Source organism: Anomaloglossus baeobatrachus, chromosome 3 (genome assembly GCF_048569485.1).
Source record: "Anomaloglossus baeobatrachus isolate aAnoBae1 chromosome 3, aAnoBae1.hap1, whole genome shotgun sequence".
NCBI classification, from domain to species: domain Eukaryota; kingdom Metazoa; phylum Chordata; class Amphibia; order Anura; family Aromobatidae; genus Anomaloglossus; species Anomaloglossus baeobatrachus.
The window spans coordinates 434301240-434324516 of record NC_134355.1 but is presented as its reverse complement, the minus strand read 5'-3'; the positions used below and the strand labels follow the sequence as shown (position 1 = coordinate 434324516).

Here is a 23277-nt window from a genome sequence, read left to right as displayed (position 1 = left end):
GCTTGTGACCACTTCAACAATCCTTAAAAAACTGCAATGATTGTGCCATGTTGAATTGCGCTTTAAATTAAAGATCTTTATCTAGATGACAAAACATTAAATATATTTAAAATCATACCATCAGGCAGTAGTTTACAGGATAAAGCATCATCCAAGTCTCTAGCAGTGGCGGGATCAATGGTGAAAATGCACTCCTTCCTAAGAAAACAGAGGAGGACAGGACATAAAAACTAGAGTTTAGAGCATTAGGTACATCAGTATTATACAGAACTGAAGAAAAGCAGATCTGAAAAAACTACTGGGAAGAGTCAACTGTATATTGTGAAACTTGAGCATCCCCCAGTCTACTAGTCGGGAGAGAGATAATGCAAGTGTTACATATATAGTTGTGGTCAACACTGGAATACTAAGTAAACCATGTAAAATATCTCCTAGAATTTTCTTCTATATTATAAACAAATCATACAGAAAAGCAAAAAAAATAAATAAAAATTGGTAGGAAAAAAAGGATTCAAAATGTGAAAAATGTGCACATTGTCATTCTGGGGGGTACAGTATGTAAAACTCACTTGAAAGCACTAAAACAAATCAAAAGTAAAATCACACTCATTGCTATGTTTAAACAACTTGCTGTCAAATACTCAGTCTTATAACCGCTTTAAGATTTCAAAACACTTAAAAAGGAGCGACTCACTGACCTACAATACAAGTAAAAAAGAACACGTGCAAAAACAATGCAAAAGGCGCTCTCCCCCACAAGAGTGTCCTCATACTGGCAGCTAAGGGCCTATTGAAGGAGATATTTCAATAATACAAAGTTGCAGTGCATTGTATAAGCGGTCAAGTGATCGCAAGATCAAGTACCCAGAAGGATTAATAAATGTAAAAACTTTATAAAAATCTTCATATCCCAAATGGAGTTTTAAAGTACATTCCATTATGGAACAAGTTAGGCTATGTGTCCACGGTAAAATGTACCTGCGGACTTTTCTGCCTGAAAATCCACGACTTTCGCGGCAAATCCGCACCCGCGGATTTGCCGCGGATTTTGATGCGGATTTTTTTTTTTTTTTCCCATTCTATACCCAAATCCGCACCAAAATCCGCAACAAACAATTGACATGCTGCAGATTTTTCCGCATCAAAATCCGCGGCAAATCCGCAGCGGAAAAATCCGCAGCATGGACACAGCATTTCCAAAATGCCATTGAAATGGCTTGGAAGTGCCGCTGCTGCAGATTTTCGGCAAATCCGCGGTAAATCCGCGGCAAATCCGCGGCAAAATCCGCGGTAAATCCGCAGCGTGGGCACATAGCCTTAAAGTTTTCGCAGCCAAGCCAAAATAAGCTTTACTCAGAGTGGAAACAGGAGTGGCTAGAGAGAGATATGCTGGATGTAGAGAGGGAGCGTTAACGTGGCAGGAATTTTTGCAAAAATACAGTTTGGGCAGTCATCAATTTCTCCAATACAATCAGATAATGCAATATTGTTCCCTGGTAAAGGATTTCGGAAAAGTAGAGAAATCGGGACAATTTGACTCATTGATAGGTAGGACGGGAGACTGCGATTCTTTGTCAGCAATCTATAGTAAACTAAAGACAGAAACACAATTAGGTTGGAGTGAACAGATAGTCTCGGGATAGGGCAAGGATTGACATGAAAAGAGGCAGAATTTTTTTTTGCATACAGCTGGGGCAGTTTCACACTTTTTCCCTTAAGTGAAAAACTGAACAATTTTTTTCTGCTTCATTAGTGTCATAAAAAAAAAAAAAGTCAACAACAAACTGATAGATCTTTCAAGCTTTTACGATAATTAGAATGAAATTATGATGCCACCAGTGTGCTGTCCAAGTTTTCTCTTACCCATAGACTTTCATGGGTGAGTATAACCTAGGACTAGCGCATAAGAAAACAAACATGTCTGTCTCAGTTTTACATTTTTTTAATGTGGACGCAATCTGCAAAAGCAAATTAAATAGGCAAGTGAACAGTGCCATAGAATTTATTGCGTATATTACTTATGTGTGAAAACTACAAATGGGACACAAGAGAAAACTGAAGAGTGAAAGTGGCCTTTAGCTGCATTTAGACAGTAAAAATGTGCGTTTGATACCTTTTTCGGTTAAGTCCAAGAGCAGTGGGCGTGGAAAGAAAGTGGCCATGAAACCTGCTCTTCGATTGCAGGGAAATTGATATCAAGGGGCTGGTAGCTACTAACAGAATGGGGCAGGCCATGCCCCCCTGATGTGTGATGTAATGTCTCAGAAGGGAGGTGGATCACCAAAGAGCTGAATTACACGTATTGTAAGGATATGGAATAGCACTATAGAGCCTCATCTTTATATTTTATGCCAAAGCAATACATTTGGGAAGTCTGTACGTAAGGTTTTAAATTGCAAAATTAGCAGAAAATGTACATTATACACCAATTTAACCTTAAAGACCAAAGCAGAAATTACAACGATTGCGTAGTATTCCTTTTGTCAAATTCACCTCTCCAAGAAAAGACTAAAGTATGGATTGGCAGCAAGTACCATCTTGGCTGATCTTAAAGACCTGCTCTTAACCAAAACCTCTACTTATTAGATCTTCTGCAATGTGATCCAACAATGAACACTCCAAATGCTACATTTAAAGGTCGGTTGCCAATATCAACTGCTTTGATCTGAAATGAAGGATTAGGCTTTTGCAAAAAGCTCACATAAGAAGGAATACAGGAGGATTAGAGGCCTGGTCACCCGTATCTCCTTTCATCAAGATGAGAAATTAGTCATGTAAAAAAAAAAAAAAATAAAAAAAAAAAAAAAAATCAAGATTTCTACTGTATATTCACATCATAATATTTATTAGTGTGAGCTATACATCAGTAGTAAAACTAAAAGTTACACCGTGTGAGAATTTGTATTTTTTAGAATCAGTGAGTGTCATTAAAAGAACAAGGATACATTCTGCATAGTTTAAACAACTGTTCACGTTACTGTTTGTAGGATATTCAAAACCGAAGAAATAAGCTGCACACCTAGTGGTATAAGTGCAATCTGTATGTGCACATTCACACTATGGCAATTAACAGAAATAACAATACAAAAATAATGAGCAAATGCACTACAGGGAAATAACATAGCATGTACTTGTCGCAGTGGAGTGGCTTTTATGCTTTTTTGATTAAAATAGCGTCAACTATGCCACCCATGTTATTTATATGTACTGTTTAAGTACTGCAGAGGATTTGCTCAAACTTTAAAGGGAACCTGTAACCAGTTTGTTCCACATTAAACCAAAAATATCACCTTCTGCAGCTCCTGGGCTGCTTTCTAGGAAGGGGCTGAGCATAAAGTTTCCCTCGGTACGAGCGCCGGTGATGTAGTTACGCAGGCATGAGATTATGGGCGGGTACGAGGAGGACGCTGGTTAGGTCATACACAGCGCTGCCCATAATCTCGCGCCTGCGCAACTACATCACCGGCGCTCGCACGAGGGATATTTTATGCTCAGCCCCGCTATAAGGGCACAGCAAAAAGCGCCTGCGCGAGACTCCAGCAGCGTGGACGATGACAGGGGTGGCGTCATCCATGTAAATCATGACTGGGGGACGGCGAACAGTTGCAGGAGGGGGGACAGGAGCCGAATTAGAGCCCACACATCTGTCCAACCAAACTCATTTGCATAGGAAACTAAGATTTTATAAAGTTCTTTTAGGGGTCAGCAAGAGGGGCCAGCAACAAGGTGCACCTTTCTAGAATGCAGCCCAAGAGCTGCAGGTGGTGATATTTTTGGTTTAATAGGGTAAAAACTGGTGACAGGTTCCCTTTAAGTTTTGTTAAAAAGGAATAAAAAAAAGATCATCTCATGAACCACTAAAACCCTTCCCACCAAAACCAGTTTTAGCTTTTATGCTGATTTTTTTTCCTCTCATTTTACTATTCCATACGGGAACTATAACTATTTTTCTTAACTGATGAAAATAGGATACAATTTTATTAAATAAAGTGATATTAAAAACACTCAGGTAAGGCTACTTTCACACTTGCGTTCAGCGCATTCCGTCACTATGGAAAATAGCGCAGTCCGTTAACGCACTGCGCTATTCTCCATAGACTTATATGGACGACGCACTGTAACACAAGTGTCTGCGTTGCATCCGCTGGACGACGCAGCGTTGTTATTTTGACGCTGCGTCGGGCGGATGGAACGCTGCATGAAGCGTTTTTCTGCGCTTGGCGGAGTGTCAAAACGCAACCTGCAGGAATCAGTTTGGCGTCCGTTGATTTATAATGGACGCCTATGGCGGCGGATTCCGTTAGAATGCGTCATTTGACGGATTCCGTTAACACATCCGTCTTTACACAACTGCGCATGCCCAGATGTGTAGTCAAGGAAAAAAACCTATAACTGATTGCGTTATTTTGTACGATCCGTAGCATCCGTTGTGCCACTATATGCAACGCATCCGTTGAATGCGTCACACAACGCAATGCTACGGATCCCGTCCAACGCAAGTGTGAAACTAGCCTAAAAGATTAAGACAGGTGTGACAGCAATTGTAATATAAATAAATGGACACCACCGCTATGACAAGGCCAAGATAGAGTATACCAGGATTAGTATCAAGAGAACCCGCAGATGTAATAGACCATTAAGTCAATTTACAGGAAAAAGTGCATATCTGAAGCCAACAAGTGAGCAGACCTATAAAAATACATACCCGTATACAGCAGGGTGTGGTATAAACAAAACGCTGCCGCCACCTAGTCACGGACCCCCAAGAATGTTTTGCATCAAGAGAGCATTAGTTCACCACCGTGGTCGTTACTTCAACGGGGGAGGTACAATTGTATACAGGTATGTACCCTTATGGTCCTGCTCACATTTTTGGCTTCAGATATGAACTTTTGCCTGTAAATTGACTTAATGGTCTATTACATCTGTGGGTTCTCTTGATACTAATCTTGGTATACCCAATCTAGGCCTTGTCATAGCGGTGGTGTCCATTTATTTATATTACAATTGCTGTCACACCTATCTTAATCTTTTACCTGAGACTGTTTTTAATATCACTTTATTTAATAAAATTGTATTTATTTTTCACCCTATACTCCTGTTTCTACTGGTTTCTTATGATTAATTTTGGAGTGGTGATATCACATTTGATTTTCCTGGATTCATCTGTGCTCACTTTGTAATCGCTAATTGGGGCATTTGCATATTCTGTTTTCTTAACTGAAGTAGCCATAGTAGGGGTTCTTTCTTGGGGATCAGTTGGCCTTTTAAGGTTAGGTTCATATTACATTTGTTGCCCCTGTTGGGTGCATATACTCAGGAGGTAGATGCTGACACAGGGCACAGGTAGGATGGAAGCCAAGACATCAGTCTACAAGAGAGCCATTGTAAATATGTATCCATGGAGGAGAGACTGAAGGCACTCACCAAAAATGCGGTAAAAAAAAGCTGTTGGACTCGTGGGAGCGTCAGTTGTAAAGACGCAAAACGGCCGTCGTCCGACGGATTGTGTGTTCCCACCTCCCCACGCCTTTTCCCCTTGACCTGAAGGTTGAATAAACAGCTTTTTTAACCGCATTTCTGGTGAGTGCCTTCAGTCTCTCCTCCATGGATATTGTGATTGGTGGTCTATTGGAATGAGCACAGTGGCCAGTATGTAATGGAATTTATTGCCATAAAATGCGTGTATAACCCTGGAATAAGAGGATTAAGCGGTTAGGTCGCTGAATGGTGCCAGTGTTTCCTCCATTTTCTTTTATCGTAAATATGTATATTGCATGGTATGTCCTTCTGTATTTGAAAGCGCAATCTGCTAAGTTTTTCTATACTGTTACCAATATGTAAGTGCATACATACCAGACTGAGCAAAACATTTTTGGTCTGCACCTAGTGATTGGGGGGGGGGTGGAGGTCTATGAAAACGTGGTTAGAAAAAGCTCCCGATGTATACTGTAGGTTGAGTTCACATCCTTAGCAGCAGCATTTTGGAATACATTTAACTTCACTCTTAAGGGGAGGAATATAAACAGAAGTGCACCTGTGACCTTTTTTGCCGTACAGTGAAGGAAGTAGTTATTTTATCCCTTGCTGATTCTGTAAGTTTGCCCACTGACAAAGACATGAACAGTCTAATTTTAAGGGTAGGTTAATTTTAACAGTGAGCTAGAATATCCAAAATAAAAGTAAAAAAGAAGAAAAAACTCATTGTATAAATTTGCATTTTGCAGAGAGAAATAAGTATTTATTTGCAGAGGAGTGGACCAAAATTCCTCCTGACATGTGCGCAACCCTCATCAACAACTACAAAACGTCTGACTGCTGTGCTTGCCAACAAGGGTTTTGCCACCAAGTATTAAGTCTTGTTTGCCAGAGGAATTAAATACTTATTTCTCTCTGCAAAATGCAAATTAATTTATATAATTTATACAAAGTAATTTTCTGGATTTTATTTTGGATATTCTCTTACTGTTAAAATTAACCTACCCTTAAAATTATAGGCTGTTCATGTCTGTCAGTGGGCAAACTTACAAAATCAAGGGATCAAATAATTATTTCCTTCACTATGTGTGGGTGTGTACACACTAAATGCAGAGGAGGCCAAGATGTGCATGATTGGGGAAGGGGTGTACCATGAAATATTGCAATAGGTGTGGATTCTATATCCCATCACACAGGCGTCTGTGTTGGCCTATGGCTTGAGTTTGGAGTCAAAGAACCATGACAAAGGATTTATCTCGACAGCGGTGATTAAATTGTTGATCGCATTGACAGTTTTGTACCCTCATTTAGATTGGTATCAGTTACGTTTCCATATACAATAATATTTATCTCTCTCTCTCTATCTACATACATACACACAGTGGAACCTTGGTTAACGTGAACAATCCGTTCTGGGAGTGTGCTTGTTAACCAAGTTACTCGTTCAGCAAAACAAGATTTCCCATAAAAAATCATTGCAATGCAGACAATTCGTTCCACAACTTGTTAAATGTCCCATTCAGGTCCCCTATTGTGTCATTCCACACACGTACAAACACGTACAAACACGCACAAACACACACAAATTATGCTCACCTTACCTTCCGTTCCATCGCCGGTCTCCTGGGACTTGCTGTTCTCCGGTACAGGTTGTGTATCGGGTTACCATAACAACGAAGGAGGAGCTTCTGCTGCCAGAGTGCTGACTTCAAAAGGCAGGAGCCGCTTGCCTCTGATTGGCCAGCGCACTGCCTTTGAATAGCGGTGACAGAGGAAGTTCCTGCTTCGTCGCTATGGATGCCGATGCACAGCCTGGAGTGGAGCGGCGAACTAGAGGACCCAGGAGGCCGATGATGGAACTGAAGTTACACATATGCTCACCTTACCTTCCGTTCCATCGCCGGCCTCCTGGGTCTTGTAGTTCGCCGCGAGGACGTCGCAATGAGCCGGCGGACTACAAGAACCATGAGGCCGGCGGTGGAACGGAAGGTAAGGTGAGCATAATACTGTATGTGTGTGCGTGCGCGTGTGATTGTGCGTGCTTGTGGGAACTGCAAGTGCGGGTCAGAGTGCAGTGGATGTACGTAAACAGAAGTGTGTGCGGTGAGGATTTTGCTCGTACAGCAAAGCTTTCTTGTAAACCGGGTTACAAATTTACAGAAAGCTTTGCTTGTTAAGCGAAATTCTCGTTAAGTGGGTTACACGTTAAGCGAGGCTCCAGTGTGAGTGTGTGTGTGTGTGTGTGTGTATGTGTATATATATATATATATATATATATATATATATATATATATATATATATATATATATATATATATATATATATATGTATATGTATATATATATATATATATATATATATATATATATATATATATATATATATATATATATATATATATATATATATATATATATATATATATATAATTATTTATTATTATAGCGCCATTTATTCCATGGCGCTTTACAAGTGAAAGAGGGTATACGTACAACAATCATTAACAGTACAAAACAGATTGGTATAGGAGGAGACAGGACCCTGCCCGCGAGTGCTCACAGTCTACAGAGAATAGGTGATGGTACAATAGGTGAGGACAGAGCTAGTTGCGCATTGGTCTACTGGACTGAGGTTCCTCTTGAAGCTTCCACGGTAGGGGAGAGTCTGATGTGCTGAGGTAGAGCATTCCAGAGTATGGGGGATGCATGGGAGAAATCTTATACGCGATTGTGGGAAGAGGAGATGAGAGGAGCAGAGAAGGAGATCTTGTGAGGATCTGAGGTTGCGTGCAGGTAGGTACCGGGAGACTAGGTCACAGATGTAGGGAGGAGACAGGTTGTGCATGGCTTTGTATGTCATGGTTAATGTTTTGAACTTGAGTCGTTGGGTGATGGGAAGCCAGTGAAGGGATTGACAGAGTGGCGAGGGGAGAGGTGGATTAAGCGGGCCGCAGAGTTTAGGATAGATTGGAGGGGTGCAAGAGTGTTGAAAGGGAGGCCAGAGAGCAGGAGGTTGCAGTAATCGAGGCGGAGATGATGAGGGCATGTGCACTAATGTTTTTGCTGATTCTCGGTTAAGGAAAGCACGGATCCGGGAGATATTTTTGAGCTGTAATCGGCATGAGTTGAAGAGGGCTTGGATGTGTGGCTTGAAGGATTGAGCAGAGTTGAGGGTTACTCCAAGGCAACGAGCTTGTGAGACTGGGGAGAGTGAGCAACCATCAAGTTTGATGGAAAGGCTTGTTGGAGGAGATGAGTGAGGAGGAGGAAAGACAATGAACTCTGTTTTGTCCATGTTAAGTTTTAGGAATCGCGGAGAGAAGGATGAAATAGCAGACAGACATTGTGGGATTTTGGTTAGTAGAGCGGTAATGTCAGGTCCAGAGAGGTAGATCTGTGTGTCATCGGCATAGAGACGATACTGGAAGCCGTGTGACTATGAGCTGTCCCAGGCCAAAGGTGTAGATGGAGAACAGCAGGGGTCCAAGAACTGAGCGCCTTGGGGGACACCGACAGATAGGGGGCGAGATGAGGAAGTGGTGTGAGAATGGGAGACGCTGAAACTTCGGTCAGTTAGGTATGAAGAAATCAAGATAGGGCCAAGTCTGTGATGCCCAGATATGAGAGAATCTGTAGTAGGAGGGAATGGTCTACTGTGTCAAAGGCAGAGGACGGGTCCAGGAGGAGGAGGATAGAGTAGTGTCGCTTGGCTTTGGCGGTTAGTAGGTCATTAGTGACTTTTAGTTAGGGCAGTTTCAGTGGAATGATGCGGTCAGAAGCCAGATTGTAGCTGGTCAAAGAGGGAGCAGGATGAGAGGTATGAGGACAGTTCAAGATGGACATGCTGTTCTAGTAGTTTTGAGGCATAGGGGAGAAGGGATATGGGGCAATAGTTTGACACAGAGGATGGGTCAAGGGAGGGCTTTTTGAGGATGGGTGTAATAGAGGCATGTTTAAAGCATGAGGGGAATACACCAGTTGTTAGTGATAGATTGAAGAGATGGGTTAGGGCTGGGATGAGGACTGCGGTGATGTTGGGGATGAGGTGCGATGGGAGCGGGTCCAGTGCACAGGTGGTTAGATGTGATCTTGAGAGTAAAGTGGAAAGATTGTTTTCTGTCATGGTGGAGAAGCTGGATTTGGAGGAAGAAGGGTGAGTAGCTATGATTAGGTGCTGTGGTGATTGTGGGCCAAAGCTTGCTCTGATGTTGTCAATCTTCTATTGAAGAAAGAGGCAAAGTCTTCAGCTGAGAGGAGAGGGAGGTGGTGCTGGAGGACGGAGGAGAGAATTGAAAGTGTTGAATAGCTGTTTAGGGTTGTGAGAGAGAGAAGATATGAGGTATGAGAAGTAGGTTTGTTTTGCAGCAGTGAGTGTGGACTTGAAAGTGGTCAGGGACTCTCTATATGCAATGAAGTGCTCAGTGGAATGAGACCTCTTCCATCTGCGCTGAGCAATTCTGGAAGCCAGTCTTCGTTCTTTAGTCTGCCTCATGTGCCAGGGTTGCATATCTCTAATATATAAAGCTGTATGTATGTATGTATGTATGTATGTATGTATGTATGTATGTATGTATGTATGTATGTATGTATGTCCGGGATTGGCATCCGCACCATCGCAGCTACAGCCACAAAATTTTGCACACTCACTTCTGGTCCCCAAGAGCGTCATAGGCTATGTTTTGAGGGGAAATTTTAACCCCGCGCTTTACAGTTATTCACCAAAAAACCTGCCTCCATTAAAGCGAATGGAGCTGGGAGCCACAGTGCAGCCAGAACTTTAGAAGAATGCGCAGCCACGCCCTTATATTGAATGTTGGCGTGTCACAATGCAGCCAGGGAAAGAGACAGACACAGACAGGGAAAGAGGCAGACACAGACAGGGTAAGAGAGACACAGACAAAGACAGACTGACAGGGAAAGAGAGGGAAAGAGACAGGTTAAGAGACAGACAGACAGAGAGAGACAGAGACAGACACAGGGAAACAGACAGACAGGGAAAGAGAGGGAAAGACAGACAGGGAAAGTGACAGAGCTAGCTAGACAATGAAAGATAGATACAGACAGACAGGGAAAGAGATTGAGACAGACGGAGAAAGAGACAGTCAGCCACAGACAGGGAAAGAGACAGACCGACAGAGATAGAGAGACAGACAGATGTATACAGAAGGAGAGACAGACAGAGAATGGAAGAGAAACAGACAGTTACTATCCCGGGCGTTAATATATTCTATTTATACATTCTATCCCAGGAATGTTAATACATTCTATTTTGTTAGCAGTTATTAACCCGGACGAAGCCAGGTAGTACAGCTAGTATATATATATATTTTGGTTATTAGAGGGCCGCCGATATATATATATATATATATATATATATAATTTTTTTTATTTTATTTTTTTTTTAAGATATTGGAGCATGCTTCAGCTTGTTTCAGTAAGACTGTTAACATTTCAAATTTTGAATTTAATTTCCTTATTGAAGTCCCTGGCTCATGAAAGGCCCGTTATAGGACTCGCTCACACTAGCGCATAACACGGACGAGTGCTATCCAATATTTTAGCAGATTGCACTCACTCTAATGTTATAATATGGGGCAGTGCCAATCAGCGCATTTTTCTTATGCCAATTCAGCAAGATTTTAAAAAAAATAAAATAAAATCGCTGTATGATGCGTATGGCAGAGTATAATCGGATCACACGTACACATTCAATTCTATGGGTACATGCAAAACATCAGACTGCACTGATGTCATCCGAATGCAGTCCGATATGAAAATAGAAAATGGAGAAGATTGAGAGATTATGGTTTTCATCATCTCTTCACCTGTGCTTGATTCTTGCAGGCGAGAAAATTTGAGCTCTGAATAACTCAGCTCACACTCAGACCAGCGTTTCACCCAAGTGTCATTTGCATAATACATCAGATTTTAATCGCATGAGAGAATATCAGATAGTGTGAGCGTATCCCTAAGGTGTTTAATTCTGTACACATGGATAACTTGTGCTTCACTTTATTTTTTGCTAATTGAGCAGATTATTTTTTCCATGCATTTTCCATGCATTCTGGGATGTAGAAAAGCTGCAGAAACTGAAAGAACTGACATGGTGCATATTTATTTCTGCACCAAATCTGCAAGGGAAAAAACTAATGTGTGCACAAAACGTCAGGATTATCATTGACTTTGATGGCTTAAGGATTTGCATGCAGTGTTGTGTTAAAACTTCACTCAAACGTTTAAAAAAACATGAGAAAAATGCAGTGTGCACATACCCTACATGTTTTCAGTACTAGGACTTAAACGGCAATGGATGCATGACAACAGCAAGTTACAATCTACAAGGTCAGAAGTAAGCCAAATGTTTGTTTTTTTTCTTCTTTGCTAGACAAAGAAGGGAATTTTGTTACTTACCGTAAATTCCTTTTCTTCTAGCTCTTATTGGGAGACCCAGACGATTGGGGTATAGCTACTGCCCTCCGGAGGCCACACAAAGCACTACACTAAAAAGTGCAAGGCCCCTCCCCTTCTGGCTATACCCCCCCGTGGTATCACGGGTTCTCCAGTTTTAGTGCCAAAGCAAGAAGGAGGAAGCCAATAACTGGTTTAAACAAATTAACTCCGAATAACGTCGGAGAACTGAAAAACCGTTCAACATGAACAACATGTGTACCCGCAAACAACAAAAAAATCCCGAAGGACAACAGGGCGGGTGCTGGGTCTCCCAATAAGAGCTAGAAGAAAAGGAATTTACGGTAAGTAACAAAATTCCCTTCTTCTTCAGCGCTCTATTGGGAGACCCAGACGATTGGGACGTCCAAAAGCTGTCCCTGGGTGGGTAAAGAGATACCTCATGTTAGAGCTGCAAAACAGCCCTCCCCTACGGGGATGTCACTGCCGCCTGCAGGACTCTTCTACCTAAGCTGGCATCCGCCGAAGCATAGGTATGCACCTGATAATGTTTGGTGAAAGTGTGCAGACTCGACCAGGTAGCTGCCTGGCACACCTGTTGAGCCGAAGCCTGGTGTCGCAAAGCCCAGGACGCACCCACAGCTCTGGTTGAGTGGGCTTTCAGCCCTGAAGGAACCGGAAGCCCAGCAAAACGGTAGGCTTCCAGAATTGGTTCTTTGATCCATCGAGCCAGGGTGGCTTTAGAAGCCTGCGACCCCTTGCGCTGGCCAGCGACAAGGACAAAAAGTGCATCTGAACGGCGGATAGGCGCCGTGCGAGAAATATAGATTCTGAGTGCTCTCACCAGATCTAGCAAACGTAAGTCTTTCTCATACCGGTGAACCGGCTGAGGACAAAAGGAAGGCAAGGATATATCCTGATTAAGATGAAACGAGGATACGACCTTAGGGAGAAACTCCGGAATGGGGCGCAGCACTACCTTGTCCTGGTGGAACACCAGGAAGGGAGCCTTGGATGACAGAGCTGCCAGCTCAGACACTCGCCTAAGCGATGTGATCGCAACGAGAAACGCCACTTTCTGTGACAGGCGAGAAAAGGAAACGTCCTTTAGAGGCTCGAAGGGCGGCTTTTGCAGAGCAACTAGTACTCTGTTCAGATCCCATGGATCTAACGGCCGCTTGTACGGGGGCACAATATGACAGACCCCCTGTAGGAACGTGCGCACCTTAGGAAGACGTGCTAGACGCTTCTGAAAAAACACAGATAGTGCCGAGACTTGCCCTTTAAGGGAGCTGAGCGACAAGCCCTTTTCCAACCCCGATTGCAGGAAGGAAAGAAAGGTGGGCAATGCAAATGGCCAAGGGGATACTCTCTGTGCAGAGCACCAGGATAAGAAAATCTTCCACGTTCTGTGGTAGATCTTAGCAGACGTTGACTTCCTAGCTTGTCTCATTGTGGCTACGACTCCTTGAGATAATCCTGCGGACGCTAGGATCCAGGACTCAATGGCCACACAGTCAGGTTCAGGGCCGCAGAATTCTGATGGAAAAACGGCCCTTGGGACAGTAAGTCTGGTCGGTCTGGCAGTGACCACGGTCGACCGACCGTGAGATGCCACAGATCCGGATACCACGATCTCCTCGGCCAGTCTGGGGCGACGAGTATGACGCGGCTGCAATCGGATCTGATCTTGCGTAACACTCTGGGCAAGAGTGCCAGAGGTGGGAAGACGTATGGGAGCCGGAACTGCGACCAATCTTGCACTAATGCGTCTGCCGCCAGAGCTCTTTGATCGCGCGACCTCGCCATGAATGCCGGGACCTTGTTGTTGTGCCGGGACGCCATTAGGTCGACGTCCGGCACTCCCCATCGGCGACAGATTTCCTGAAACACGTCCGGGTGAAGGGACCACTCCCCTGCGTCCATGCCCTGGCGACTGAGGAAGTCTGCTTCCCAATTTTCTACGCCTGGGATGTGAACCGCGGATATGGTGGATGCTGTGTCCTCCACCCACATTAGAATGCGCCGGACTTCTTGGAATGCTTGCCGACTGCGCGTCCCTCCTTGGTGGTTGATGTATGCCACCGCTGTGGAGTTGTCCGACTGGATTCGGATCTGCTTTCCTTCCAGCCACTGTTGGAAGGCCAGTAGGGCAAGATACACTGCCCTGATTTCCAGAACATTGATCTGAAGGGTGGACTCCTGCGGAGTCCACGTCCCCTGGGCCCTGTGGTGGAGAAACACTGCTCCCCACCCTGACAGACTCGCATCTGTCGTGACCACTGCCCAGGATGGGGGCAGGAAGGATCTTCCCTGAGACAATGAGGTGGGAAGGAGCCACCATTGTAGAGAGTCCTTGGCCGTCTGGGAAAGAGAGACTTTCCTGTCCAGGGACGTTGACTTCCCGTCCCATTGGCGGAGAATGTCCCATTGAAGTGGGCGCAGATGAAACTGCGCAAAGGGAACTGCTTCCATGGCTGCCACCATCTTCCCGAGGAAGTGCATGAGGCGCCGTAAGGGGTGCGACTGGCCTTGAAGGAGGGATTGCACCCCTGTCTGTAGGGACCGCTGCTTGTTCAGCGGAAGCTTCACTCTCGCTGCTCGAGTATGAAACTCCATGCCAAGATACGTTAGCGACTGTGACGGTGACAGATTCGACTTTGGAAAGTTGATGATCCATCCGAACGTCTGTAGAGTCTCCAGCGTAGCATGTAGACTGAGTTGGCATGCCTCTTGAGAGGGTGCCTTGACAAGTAGATCGTCTAGGTAAGGGATCACCGAGTGTCCCTGAGAGTGCAAGACTGCTACCACCGCCGCCATGACCTTGGTGAAGACCCGGGGGGCTGTCGCCAGACCGAATGGCAGAGCTACGAACTGAAGATGGTCGTTTCCTATCACAAAACGTAGAAAACGTTGATGTTCTGTAGCAATTGGCACGTGGAGATAAGCATCTTTGATGTCTATTGAGGCAAGGAAGTCTCCTTGAGACATTGAGGCAACGACAGAGCGGAGGGTTTCCATCCGGAACCGTCTGGCGTGCACATGTTTGTTGAGCAGCTTTAGATCCAGAACAGGACGGAACGAGCCGTCCTTTTTTGGAACCACAAAGAGATTGGAGTAAAACCCTCGCCCTTGTTCCTGAGGCGGTACAGGAACCACTACTCCTTCCGCTCTTAGGGAGTCCACCGCCTGCAGCAGGGCATCTGCTCGGTCTGGATGTGGGGAGGTTCTGAAGAACCGAGCTGGAGGACGAGAACTGAACTCGATTCTGTACCCGCGAGACAAAATGTTTGTCACCCACCGGTCTTTGACCTGTGACATCCAAATGTCGGAAAAGCGGGAGAGCCTGCCCCCGACCGGAGATGCGGAGGGGGGGGGCTGGAAGTCATGAGGTAGCCGCTTTGGAAGCGGTTCCTCCATTTGCTTTCTTGGGGCGTGCGTGAGCCCGCCAGGAATCTGAGACTCTTTGCGTCCTCTGAGTCCCTTTGGACGAGGAGAATTGTGTCTTGCCCGAACCTCGAAAGGACTGAAACCTCTGCTGCCATTTTTTCTGCTGAGGTTTGCTTGATCTGGGCTGGGGTAAGGAAGAGTCTTTACCCTTGGACTGTTTAATGATGTCAGCCAATGGCTCGCCAAACAGTCTATCTCTAGATAAAGGCAAGCTGGTTAAACATTTTTTGGAACCAGCATCTGCTTTCCAGTCCTTTAACCACAAGGCTCTGCGCAAAACTACCGAATTGGCGGACGCCATTGAGGTGCGGCCGGTAGATTCTAGGACCGCATTGATAGCGTAAGACGCAAACGCAGACATCTGCGAGGTAAGGGACGCCACTTGCGGCACCGCTGGATGTATGAAAGCATCCACTTTTGCTAAACCAGCTGAAATAGCTTGGAGTGCCCATACGGCTGCGAATGCTGGAGCAAACGACGCGCCGATAGCTTCATAGACAGATTTTAACCAAAGGTCCATCTGTCTGTCATTGGCATCCTTAAGTGAAGCGCCATCCTCCACTGCAACTATGGATCTAGCTGCAAGTTTGGAAATCGGGGGGTCTACTTTTGGACACTGGGTCCAGCGCTTGACCACATCAGGGGGGAAAGGAAAACGTGTATCCTTAGAACGTTTAGCGAAACGCCTTTCTGGATGAGCGTCGTGTTTCTGGATTGACTCCCTGAAGTCAGAGTGATCCAAGAAAGCACTCAATTTACGCTTGGGATAGAGGAAACGAAACTTCTCCTGCTCTGCAGCTGCCTCCTCTGCAGAAGGGGCTGGGGGAGAAATATCCAACAGTCTATTGATGGCTGAGATAAGCTCGTTTACCATGGCGTCCCCATCCGGGGTATCCAGATTGAGAGGGGTTCCAGGACAAGACTCCTGATCACTCTCTTCAGACGCATCACAGGGCGACTGATTGCGCTGAGACCCTGAGCAGTGTGATGACGTTGAGGGTCTTTCCCAGCGAGCTCGCTTAGGGTGGCTGGGGCTATCATCTGAGTCATAATACTCAGCCTGGGAAGCCGGGGACCCCCTTGCAGCCTGGATTAATTCCAACTGAGGGGGATTAGAGGACAGAGACCTCGCCGTGTCCATAGACTGAGCCCCAGTCATGGATTGCAAAGTTTCAAGGATTTTTGCCATAGTCACAGACATTCCATCAGCAAAAACTGCAAAGTCTGTCCCTGACACCGGGGCAGGACTTACAAGCGTCTCAGCCTGGGTCACTACCCCTCCGGACTCCGGCTGGCGAAGCAGCACCGGATCTGAGCATTGCACACAATGGGGGTCTTTGGAACCTGCTGGTAGAGCAGCCCCACATGCAGCACACGCAGTGTACACAGCCCTAGCCTTGGCAGCCTTGCGTTTTGTGGATGACATGTTGCTGCCTCCTCAGAGCGATCTGGGGTATCCAGCCAGGAAGCGACCTCACAGTGCAAGGAATAAATAAATATATATATCTGGTGACACAGTACACCAATACACACTGAGGCACTAGAGGGGCCAGCTGAAATGCCGCTTACCGCCCGCTTAAGAGCGGGTGTGTGGTCGCCAAAAGCCCCCTAGTCCAGGTCTCCCAGAGCCTTGCGTCCTTCCTCCAGCCAGACTGCATGTAATGGCTGCCGGCGTCCTGGGAGAGGAGGGGGGGCGGGCCCTGGGCGTTCCTGGCTAAGAGCGGGAAGCCTGCTTCCCTCTGTGCCTAGTGAGAGGGCTGGAGCATGTAAATCAGGCTCCAGCCCTCGTCGCTGCTGCGAAACAGCGTCTCTCCCCTACCCTGATTGACAGGGTGGGGGCGGGAACGAAGCGGAGCTAGGCCGCAAAAGCCGGGGACTGGATTTATAAACGCCGCCACCGTAAAAGCGCGGTTGGCGTGTCCCCGGCGCACTACAAGTCACAGCAGCGCCGCCGGTCCAGTGGGGGTCGGCGCTGCGTTCCCACAACACAAAAGTCCCCCAGTAAACTGCAGGAACACCAACTCAATCGTTACGGTCCCCGGCGCACTACAACACCCAGCCAGCCCGGAGTGTGTCTGTGCCTGCCGGGGACACAGAGTACCTGTATGATGCAGGGCCATGTCCCTGATTGTACTCCTGCTCCATATCCATCAGGTTCAACTGGGTCTGTGGATGGAGCCCGGCGTCAGAGCTTAGAGGCCGGCAGGATCCCACTTCCACAGAGCCCTACAAGGGGATGTGGAAGGAAAACAGCATGTGGGGCTCCAGCCTCTGTACCAGCAATAGGTACCTCAACCTTACAACACCATCCACGGGTGAGAAGGGAGCATGCTGGGGGCCCTATATGGGCCCTCTTTTCTTCCATCCGAAATAGTCAGCAGCTACTGCTGACTAAAATCTGTGGAGCTATGCGTGGATGTCTGACCTCCTTCGCACAAAGCTTGAAAACTGGAGAACCCGTGATACCACGGGGGGGTATAGCCAGAAGGGGAGGGGCCTTGCACTTTTTAGTGTAGTGCTTTGTGTGGCCTCCGGAGGGCAGTAGCTATACCCCAATCGTCTGGGTCTCCCAATAGAGCGCTGAAGAAAAGCTGGATATACACATTACATGGCAATCGGCTGACAGCCAGCTCAGCCAACACTCCCATGCGCAGGAGCACTCATTCAGACAAGCGTTCCGGTGTACTCTATGCGAAAGCCACCGGCTGACACATCGGCTGTCAGCTTATCTCATGAAAAGAATGCGATCGGCAGTCAAAAATCTGACATGCACGATTAACATCTCTCCTGATCATCAGTCCAAGGTCCCCATATACATGAGAAATTCAATCGAACCTGCTAATGTCAAGTGTTCAGACGACATTAGTTTAATATGTATGTTAGTCTATAAGTGGAAAAAGTTCCTTAAATTTTATTAGATTTGCATTCAGATACAATATTTCATAAAAGAAGTTTTTTAAGTTTGTGTAAAAGGAAGCAATACAAGTTTCCAATAAGTAGATTAAGCTGAGGGAACCTAAAAAGGCCCTTAAATTTTTAGGGAGAACTATGGGAAGCTATGCTGTCATGGTTATGGGATGGTTCTCTATAAAGAATAAAGAATGTTGAAATTAAATTTAGAATGACGGTAACATACCATTACATGAATGTACAATAGACAGCAGATAACCAACACCTAAGGTGCAAATAGTCCATTCACTCATGTGTTGCTTCAGGATCCATGCCTGTAGAATTCAGAGGCTTCCAGCAATATTAACAGTCATCACAAAACCGGTATCCAGCAACAAAAATCCATTAAAAACAACTTTCTTAAAGGGGTTGTCCAAATTTGAAATCAAAGTCTGCAGACTTCTGGATCCTAACCACGTGCATGGTGCACATGGTCAGATTCCCCAATTTTGCTGGTGCGAGTGGGCGGTTACTTGATGCATGCAATTTGCATACTTCCGCTCACATTCCAACTAGACGTGCCAGTCATCTCTGTCCACTACTATTGAGAGAGGATAAGCAAGTCTAGTGGAGATGCGACTGAAAGTATGTAAATTGCATATCTGAGGTCACATAACTTCCTATTCTTGCCGGCAATCACACAGAATCCTGAAGTAGTGCGCCCAGCACTGTGCTAGGAGTCCAAATACTAATATAACTCAGTGGCTACAGACTTTCATCCCAAGCTTGGGATGAAATGGATTCCTGTTGTGGGATACCAGTTTTCTGAGGACTTAAAGTTTAATAAGTTTCATCTATCACACACCGAGGATACATAAAAAATAAAAAGACTTTCACTTGAACCTTAGCATAATTAATAAATTAATCCCCACCTACCATAATGGTAAATTAAGTCCCAGTATACTGCCAATGGGTTTAGCCATCAAATTCATACATTACATTTTGAAATTAACAACCTGTTTCCTTTTTAATTTTGAAACCTGTAAAATCGTGACTGCTCTGTTTAATTCCCTGTGCATGTTTATTTTTTAGTGAACAAAACGCCTTCAATTTCAATGACTGGTTCTGCTCCAGGTGAGGAAACTGACAGTGTCCTTACTAATGTATTACTCCACTACAATAATAAACTATTCCAAAAGAAGGTCCATTTGGAAGTCTGTACAGTCTATTCTAACTACTTGCTTACAGATTTGCTGTCAAGGGGAGTTAACATTGAACAGATTTTTTGATATTTCGAAACAGACAAAAATATGAATTAATGTAGAAAGTGGTCAGAACAGTTCGTTGTCATGAAAATCTCTAACAAATACTAAAATCGCAGCCAGAAATTATTAACATCTTAGTCAAACAAATTCCACACAAAATAACCATGCACCCAATGGTATCTCGAACCATCTGGACTGGAGAACGACACCTGGCACACAATGTAATAAACAGGCAAGACGGCTTTCTTTGTCAGCCAGGTCAACTGACCTGCGGTAACAGCTTATCGGCATATGAAGCAGGTAGCTCAGATCAGAACAGGCTGGGTTTTCTGATTTGAACAAGGTCCTTCTTTCATGAACTTGTGAAATCGGCCTTCCATTTGCCATAATTCTTAAATCAGAAGCCTCTTGCTGTTTGAGGACATTAAAATAGCCTATTGTGCTAGGAAGCATACTAAAAACAAAACAAAAAGTGTTTCATTCTAACCAATACATAATCCTGAAAATGGAAGACTTCACACCCTGGTTAACAGTCTGGTAAAAACTCATAACAGGTCTCAAGATAAAGGGGAAGATATTACATTTTTCACACCCATTTTCTTAAGAGTAAAATAGAATGAATTAAAAGGAATAAATGTAACACTAATATGAAAGCTGGACCTTTAGCCTGTTAAGGAATAGCCAAGTTTACGCATTCATGACCAAGTGATTTATTACTTTTTTTGTTAATCTAAATGCAATTTACTTTTGCATTGATCTAGTTGTATCATAGATTGAGGGCTTTTTACTTGTGAAACGGAGTTATTGAATAATATACCATTTCGTATTGTATAACTTCAATTAACATTTTTAATTTGTTGTATGGGGATGCAAAACGAAAAAAAAAAGTGGAATTGCTTGCACATATTTATTTAAATTTAATAAATTTCAGGAGAATTTACAGCAGAATGTCATGGTACAGAAAGACTAGAAATGACACTTTGAAACGTTGAATACATCTTTTTCCATTGGAGTCCTGCATTTATTCTATTTTTCAAAATATAGAATATAATTTTTAAAGTTGGTGTTTTCCACTGCTACTGTATGTACTAATATCAGATAGATATACATATATATCTCTCTCTCTATAATCTAATATAAATCTATAGTGTGTATGCATATTACATGCACACTACATATAAGCATGCATTATAAAAAATAGATTGGAGGTAGCAATAATGAAAATCAGTTAAAGGGTGGATTTTATTCACACATTGTTAAAATGCAGAAAGGTGAAAAACCCCCAAAAATTATAAATAAATATATATAATAAATATATAATATAAAAATATTAAAAAATTATATATATATATATATATATATATATATGCGGGGGGGTGGAGCCGAGCTGTGCCATGGTGCTGAGGACGTCAGTGCTGGGGACTGCATGGATAGGGATAGGTGACACTGCATGTGTGTGCGCGCGTGCGTGCGTGTGTGTGTATTCAGTCTATACATGCGGAGGGCTGAGACGGGGGGGGGGGTAATGTGTGCGGGGGGCAGAGGCGAGCGGTGGGTATGTGTCGGCTGGGCTGCTGGTGTGGGCTCTCGGGGGTGCAGCACTCACCGGGGAGTCAGGGCTCCATGTGGGTGCAGGGAAACGAGTCGGGCGTCGTCCTGTCTGCCCTTAGCTCGGGCTGTTCAGTTAGCTGAGCAGTTTGTCGCAGGCTCTTTAGCGCGCATTGTGGCGGCGGTTGTCACTGAAATTACATCACTTTGGAGCAAGACAGACAGAATAAGGCAAAAAAAAAAATATTATATATATGTATATTATATATTTATATATTATTTATTATTATTATTTAGTCTTGACAGTCATTTGAGCAGAAATGAAGAAAGACTGAATGATCCCACTTTCAATCCACACCTGTTTTCACCTAAACTAAAAAACTAATTAGGACATTCTAATAATATATGGAAAATCTAAATTCTTTCGTTGTGAATCTTTAGATGTGAGACTGCTTATAGATGTATAGAGCATAGTAATATTTTTCATTTCCAAAGATGCCCCAATACATACTCATGATCAGTGTTTTGGGCGCAGTGTGTTTTTGCTGCATCGAAAACACTGCGTTGAACAGTAGAAGCAAAGTAGATGGGATTTATAGAAATTTCCTTTCGATTATGCTTTTTTTCTCCGTAGCGTAAATTGATCTACAGAGTGGCTTTCCAAGCCACAGCATTTCAATTTATGCTGTGGAGACTTGAGTGTTCTCCGCAGGGAGGAGAGAGCTAAATCTGGAGTGGCCCGTAACGTGGGCACGGGCAGCTGTGGTCTCTTGCAGAGAACACTCACGGCAATGCAGGAGAGGACACGCTGCATCCAGGACGCATGTCCAGATCGTGGGCACATACCCTTAAAATATATTTGCAGCAGTGCCAGATAAGACCGCTCCAGACCCATGCTGCTCTGCAGTGCTGTGTGCAAAAGGGACTGGCTGCCATTCTTTAATGGTTAAAGAGTATTCCCAAGATCCTATAGCAAAATGTAGGTGTAAGAAATAGTATTAGCAAATACCTCCAATTAGAAATATTGTATAGTTCTCCTGATTATCTAGGTCTTATCTTATGTGCAGGGCATTATAGCAGCTTAGTTAGCTGTTAATGGTCATAACTATGGGAAACCTAATCGGCTGCAATGCCCTGCACAGGAGGTAAGAGACACAGCTAATCGGGAGAACTACATTTCTAATTGAAGGCATTGGCTAATATTACAGCTACTATTTTGCGATAGGATCTTGGACATGGGAATACCCCTTTAAGCCAAACCCTCTGTCACAGCGAATGCACAAACAGAAGAGACCTGGGTAAGCTTTTGAGATAAGCCAGCAAGCGCCCACACAACACTGAAGACATGTCAACACTGAAACCAGAGCTGTAAGTGAAGCTGCGAATTTGGGAGAGCTGAGGCTAGTCAGATTAGTAAGTTCTATATATTCATATCAAAAATGCATCCAAATAATTATCGTTTGGCAGAAATGGAGGAAAAAAAAAAAGCAAAATAAGGCAACCTTAATCATATGTAAAGTTGAGAATGGTAAAAATCAGTTGTAGACCATTGAGTGACATTTACGTGAACTTTGATGACATGGAAAATGACTGGAACTACCTCAAAGCGCTACAAAAACCAAGTCCAACAGCTCGGAAACGTCAGGACTTGTTAGGTGGAAACTACAATGACCTACTGAAACTGATGAGAAAAACAGTGTGTATTTATCCTGATTGTCACAGCAGCATCCAAGCCTTTATCATCTGCTAAGTAACTAAGCTGAAGAAAGCAAGAAACTAAATGAAAAAAGAAAAAAAAAACGCCAGTGTTGTGTTCAAACTTGCAAATCAAAAGCTGTTGCCTTGGGAATTAATAGAAATAATAAACATGGAAGATGTTACAAAACACTACTCGAGGTAGCGCGCACAATACCAATCAAAAGGTCTTGGAAAAGCAAAGACCAAACGATTCCTCAAATTTTCCATATGCATTTTAAAAAGGACAGATTTTAACTATATTCCTTTTCAGCTTGTTGCTTACAAACAAAAAAATAAAATTATACACACTTAGATTTCTTACATAAAAATTTTATTAGAGCAATATTTGCAATTAATAAGGTAAATTAGTATTTTAGGGGCGCTTTCAATTTTAGACAAAATATTCAACCCTGTGGGCGTGCTAACATGCTAAGAGGGAGGACTAGTCAGGGGAAAGGACGCTCTTGCAACTAGTCCCTGTGGTCATTAGCATATCAAAAAT

The 23277-nt window shown here is 44.1% G+C and overlaps 1 protein-coding gene across 4 annotated transcripts in view; it reads right to left on the bottom strand.

The window, feature by feature from the left end:
- The window catches only part of DIS3L2 (DIS3 like 3'-5' exoribonuclease 2), a 571411-nt gene that overhangs the window by 251678 nt on the left and 296456 nt on the right, over positions 1 to 23277 (bottom strand). For all 4 annotated transcript variants that reach the window (XM_075340408.1, XM_075340407.1, XM_075340410.1 and 1 more), the window contains one exon: positions 119 to 198. In XM_075340408.1, the coding sequence (XP_075196523.1) occupies positions 119 to 198 (80 nt within the window). The remainder of the gene's footprint in view (positions 1 to 118; positions 199 to 23277) is intronic.